This window comes from Antechinus flavipes, chromosome 2 (genome assembly GCF_016432865.1).
Source record: "Antechinus flavipes isolate AdamAnt ecotype Samford, QLD, Australia chromosome 2, AdamAnt_v2, whole genome shotgun sequence".
Classification (NCBI taxonomy): Eukaryota; Metazoa; Chordata; class Mammalia; order Dasyuromorphia; family Dasyuridae; genus Antechinus; species Antechinus flavipes.
Window position 1 is genome coordinate 508054015 of NC_067399.1, and position 6000 is coordinate 508060014.

The 6000-nt window shown below is 39.7% G+C and overlaps 1 protein-coding gene across 2 annotated transcripts in view; it reads left to right on the forward strand.

Annotated features, from left to right (window-relative positions):
• The window catches only part of OLFM1 (olfactomedin 1), a 56864-nt gene extending 51404 nt beyond the window's left edge, over positions 1-5460 (forward strand). For both annotated transcript variants that reach the window (XM_051980304.1, XM_051980303.1), the window contains exon 6: positions 3773-5460. In XM_051980304.1, the coding sequence (XP_051836264.1) occupies positions 3773-4447 (675 nt within the window). In that variant the 3' untranslated portion in view covers positions 4448-5460. The remainder of the gene's footprint in view (positions 1-3772) is intronic.
• The last annotated feature ends 540 nt before the right edge of the window (positions 5461-6000 follow it).

Here is a 6000-nt window from a genome sequence, read left to right on the forward strand (position 1 = left end):
TAATGACATCAATCTATATGGAAGAGATTGGTATCCTTGATTGTGAGGCTCCAGGAGCATAATTATTCAGTGAATTTCAATCACCCAGCGGTGACTGAAAAGCATGTAAAACTGAAACCATTCTCTGAAACACCTGAGCCTAGCACAAGAACACCAGCCTCCTGAATACTCTAATCACATCTTGTGTCATCTCAGCTGTATCTGTGCATTTGTCCTTTCTGGCCATGGTAAAAACCATACTATTCATGCCAGCCTAGATGTACTATGGAGCTGAGACTTGGCTTTCAGTCTTCAAGTTCCCACTAATGAACTAGTTGACCTTGGATAAGCCCCTTGCCTCTACAACCTTTAGTTACTAAATATATAAAAAAGAGGAGGTTTTACAGACCCTTCTGGCTCCCCTTCCTGGAGCTCTGTGGTATCCTTATATCCTGAAGCATAAGTGTGCTTTACAAGAATATCGCTGTCACAGATCTACTACTATATAAGAAGGGGGGAAGGGAATAAGCATCCATTAAACACCTACTATGTGCTAGGATACTGTTCTATGTGCTTTATAAATATTAACTTATTTTATCCTCACAATGCCCTGTAAGTGAGGTTCTACTATGATCTCCATTTTACAGTTAAGAAAACTAAAGGAGGCACAGGTAAAATGACTCATCCAGAGTCATACAGTTTAGTAAGTGTCTGAGACTGGATTTGAACTCAAGACTTCCTAATTTCAACTCTAATGTTTTATCCACAGTGCTACCTAGCTTCCTATAGGGAAACTGAAAATGGGTTCATTGGTATCTTGGTCTTTTGGCCTGTTGTGCAGTCTTCCCTGCAGTTTAAGTAAATAATTTAAATAAAACAAATCAGTGTTTTACTGGACACTTTCCATGTGCTCATTCTTCTATAAGGTCTAGGCAGAAAACAGAAATAGTTTCTTTGGTAAAGTTGTAAAGTCTTTATGAAAATTTAAAAAAAAAACCCAACATACCTTAAAACTGAAAACTGAATAGCCACCTATTTTGGCAGACTCCTGCTGGAATGAATGACTTTTCTGGTTTGGTGGTGTTTTATACAGAGAAGGTGCCAGAAGAACCCAAGGTGTACTATGTAACATGACAATGAACAACCCAAAGGAATCTATAATGTAATACCATAGTGTGCTTGTGATGTTGATTGCATGTACTACAGGAGATCAGAGCTCAATAAAGGCTGAAGGAATAAGCTCTTTGAAGGCAGGATCTTTTTTCATAGATATCAGTATCCTCAAGGTCAGCAAAGCAGCTGCCATGCATAGATCCTTAATAAATGATTGCTCATTGATTGATCAAAAGTTCCATGGAGAAAATAGGCTTTGAGCTGAGCTTTGAAGGATGAACAGAATTTGTATATATAGAGGAGATACAGTGTGCCCGGAGTGAAGACAGAGACCAGGAGAAGCATATCTTTATAAATGAAACTGCCTTAGAGCCAGATTTGGGATATTTTAGTAACTAATCACTTTGGATGGAATCCAAGAAAATCTACTGTATACTAAATCACACTACACAGCAGATATTGTAGGGAGGGTTCTGACACACTCTATTTTCCTTGTATCATTACCAGAGCTTGCTTGGTAATAGGTGGGCCAAATGGGTCCTAATGGAACCCAGAAACTAGACAGCTTCATCCAGGTATGGCTAGTGATCTAGGCGGATACCAGAAGTGGGTCCTAGCAGTAAATCAGAGGAGTCTAATGGCAAGGATTAGAGGCAAACATTGGGTCCAGGATGGTACTTAAGTCTATAGGCATGGGTTAAATAGTATAAGCAAGAGAAATGCCAGGACTTGGAACCAAGCCGTTTTCACATCTTGTCACATTTTGCAAGGTCACAGGGGACAAAAATGAAATTTGCACTTTGCAGATTTTACTGGTTACAATCTTCAGAGTATTACCCATTATTGCAAATGCTTAAGGGGCCTCAGATTGGTCTCTTGCTCTCCCTATCTTGCTGTTAAAATGATGATCAAAGCAGTTGACTCAAACTCGGGAAAAATGTTTATTAAAAAAATTTTTTTAATAAATCTATTTATAAGCACCTGAATAAATGTCCTTAGTACAAGGTTAGGAGTTGTTGAAGAGTTTTTTCTGTTTGTTTTTTAATAGTTAACATATATACAGTGTTGAACTTGAAAGCTGCTGCATTCCTAATCTCTCCTGCAGCTAACATAGTTCCTAATGGATAAAGCAGCTGTCTTATTGCTAGACAGATGCATACAGAATGCCATTAGCCTGGCAGATTTTTCTCCTCTAACTGCATTGCTTTGTAATTTGCTCCCATATTGGTTGAAAATGACTTAAGCATTTTGTGAAAAGTCTAGACATTTTCCCAGTCAACTTGTATTAAAGCCATAATCTGAACTCTCTTCCACAACAATCCAAATGATAAGCAAGAATTTTACCATCCCAGTCAGTTCCCATCAGTTTGAAAGGTTTTGAAGAAGCTTTAGTTTTCTACTGATGTGAACTTTCCCATGGCTTGGGTGTGACAATGAATGATTGCATTCATATAATACTAAATGCCAAATTAATGAAGTTCCACACAGCAGACAGTATAATTTAATAAAAGTGCTGCGATAGGGCTGGCAATAAGCGGAGGACACCACACAAAAAGCCCTGTTGGAACGGGCAGAATTGTCCTTCCCAATGACATTGATAACAGGTTACCACATAACTATGCAGCTGCCAGGAGGTGATTAGCCTGAGCTTGAGCTGTGTTTTTAATTTTCTTCATTGTCAAATGGGTTTTAAGTTTCAAGTCCCAAATGTATTGGATCATTGCTTACTAGCAGTATATATGAATATGAACATATATTACAAATGCATGTATAGATGTATACATACATATATATGAAATCTCACAAGTCTGCTTTTTTGAACTACTTTGAATTTCTTTTTTAACTCTTTGCCTATGTGAATTACACAGATTGTCTATATAAAAATGCACCAAAATCTTACTATTGGCCAGTGAACTATTAGCTAGACTTTCTGGTTTTTCCAAGCCAAAAGGTTCACTTTGAGTTAACTTAGAAAGATTGCGTTACACTCAATTATCCATTTTGATCAAGACAAAGTGTTAGAGTCTGGGGATGTCAGAATGAAATAGTCCATGCTCTTGAGGAACTAATATTCTACTGGGGTTAAGAGTGGGGAGATAGAACCTATATGGAGAAAAATAAATATAAGATTCATACTGAATTATAGATGGTAATTTCAAGAAGAAAAGCACACTAACTGGGATCAAGGGATTGAGAAAAGCCTTGTGTAGAAGGTGTTACTAGAGTTGTTGTTTGAAGGAAACTAAGGACCCTGGGCAGTGGGTTTGAGAAGGGAGTACATCCCAGACATGAAGAACCATCTTTAAAAAGGCAGAGAGACAAAAGATGGAATGTGAGAGACAGGGAATGGCGAGCAGACCAATTTGATTAGAACAGAGAGGATATGAAAGGGAATGACATGAAATAAATCCGGAAAGCTATTTGGGTACCACATCATGGAGGGCTTTGAGTTGTCATTTCTATTTCATCTGAGAAGACTGACATGAGATTGAAGGAAGTACAAGCAAGTCACTTAGTCCTAATTATATTCTCCCTGTCCTATCTCCTGGTACTATTTGGTTGTCTAATTTATAAATCAATTTCTCTGGCTCCTGCCTGGGGAGGAAATCTGTTCTCAGTGTTTGTGTTCGTGTGTCCTCTTTGTCTCTTGTCATGCTAATGGTGTCTATTATTCACCCAGGTTTGGTACATGGATGGCTATCACAACAATCGGTTTGTCCGAGAGTACAAATCCATGATTGATTTTATGAATACAGACAATTTCACCTCCCATCGCCTCCCTCACCCTTGGTCAGGGACAGGGCAGGTGGTCTACAATGGGTCTATTTATTTCAATAAATTCCAAAGTCACATCATCATCAGGTTTGACCTGAAAACAGAATTAATCCTCAAGACCCGAAGCCTGGATTATGCCGGCTACAACAACATGTACCATTATGCCTGGGGAGGACATTCAGACATTGACCTCATGGTGGATGAGAACGGACTGTGGGCCGTCTACGCCACCAACCAGAACGCGGGGAACATAGTGATCAGCAAGTTGGACCCCAACACCCTGCAGATCCTGCAGACCTGGAACACCAGCTACCCCAAGCGCAGCGCTGGCGAGGCCTTCATCATCTGTGGCACCCTCTACGTCACCAATGGCTACTCGGGGGGCACCAAGGTCCACTACGCCTACCAGACCAACGCCTCCACCTATGAGTACATTGACATCCCCTTCCAGAACAAATACTCCCACATTTCCATGTTGGATTACAACCCCAAAGACCGGGCCCTCTATGCCTGGAACAACGGGCATCAGACCCTTTACAACGTCACCCTCTTCCATGTCATCCGGTCTGATGAGTTATAGGGCCCTCAGATCATTAGTTTCAGGGCAAAGTCCTAACCCGCAAGAAAACTCCTATCAAACAACTGCCAAAATAATTATAACTAATAAGTAATAATAATTTTAAAGAATCATCAGCAATGTGGATTAATATGACGTTAGAGCGGCGAACATTACCTCTGTGTTTCTAGAATACGGGCCCGCCATAGACTTCAGAAGAAAACCACACATTTGCAGCTGGAACTGCGCTCAAAATGTTTCCCCGTCTCCCTCGTGCCCTTCTAGCCAACTCTTATACTGTTGGAAGGCAATGACTGTTGGATAATTCTCTTTAGAGAACAGTCCCTCTGTCTGGATTGCATGGACTTTTTCTTAGATCATGGTCAACTTTGATGGATGTGATTTTTGTGTCTAAGTGAGAGAGAACCCCAGGGGCCAAACTAGGTGTCTGGTGAGACTAACATGGGTTAGTTTTCCTTGCATTCCATTGCAGCTACTGTCTCTCGACTGTGTTTTTGTCTCTTAGATTAACTGTGCTGAGACCCAAGGTAGCTACTGGATCTTTGTCTTAGTACTTATTAAACCCAATGGTTGGAGTATGTATTCTGAACAGTTGTTGTACCCATATTGTTTGAAATTATGTATTCAGCAAATATATTGTATAATGTATGTCTGTTACTTACCAGAGGTGGCAACTTTGTCTGTTCAGTTTATGCAATGAATGTTGTAAATGCAATGCTGTAGTTTGGGTTAATAAATGATGGTTTTGTTTCTAAAAAGAAAAAAAAATCAGTGTTTACCCTTATACACAATTAACTGAGTTCATGTTGCTAATAATTGAAAGAAATGATTCTCTCCTTGTTACAGTATCTAAAAAGCATAGCCATTGATAAGAGAGGCTTTCAGGAACCTGGAGTTTCTAGGAAGAAGTTTTGAGAATGCAACATTGTGAAGGAAGCTACATTTTTTTTTCTAAAAGAGGAAAGCTTTGTACTACCCATAGTTAACTAAGAAACAATAAAATATTAGGAGATGTTCTGGTTTTCCTCGTTTTAATTACTGAGGGGAGGGATTCAAAAGTAAGCCATCTTCCAGAATCTATATGAAGCTGGTTGCCACCGTTTTCCTGTCAAAAAGGTTATGTGGGGCTTTGGGGAAAAGTTGACCCCAGTCCCAAGGAAGGAGGCTAGACTAGCTATCCATCTACAGTAGACTGCAACATTGAATCCTGGGACTTCTATCCTCTCTTCTCAGGAAAGAGTACAAAGGCTCTGACCATTGTCTGAGCTTTAAGTCAGGAGCCTTAGGTTCAAATTTTGTTTATGTCATTTGGTTGCTATGTTACCATGGGCAAATTAGTTAGCCTCTCTGAGCCTAGGCTTGTTCATCTCACAAATGAGAGCAATAATACTGGCACTGTACTACCCATCTCCCAGACATTGTTAGAAAAGTGTTTTGTTAACCTGGAGGCAATATAAATCTGTGAGCTTTGATCATCACTATCATTGCTCTTCCCTGCCCCTTCTTAGGGAAATTTTTTTTGAATAATCCTCCATTCATTCAATCAATCAACAAGC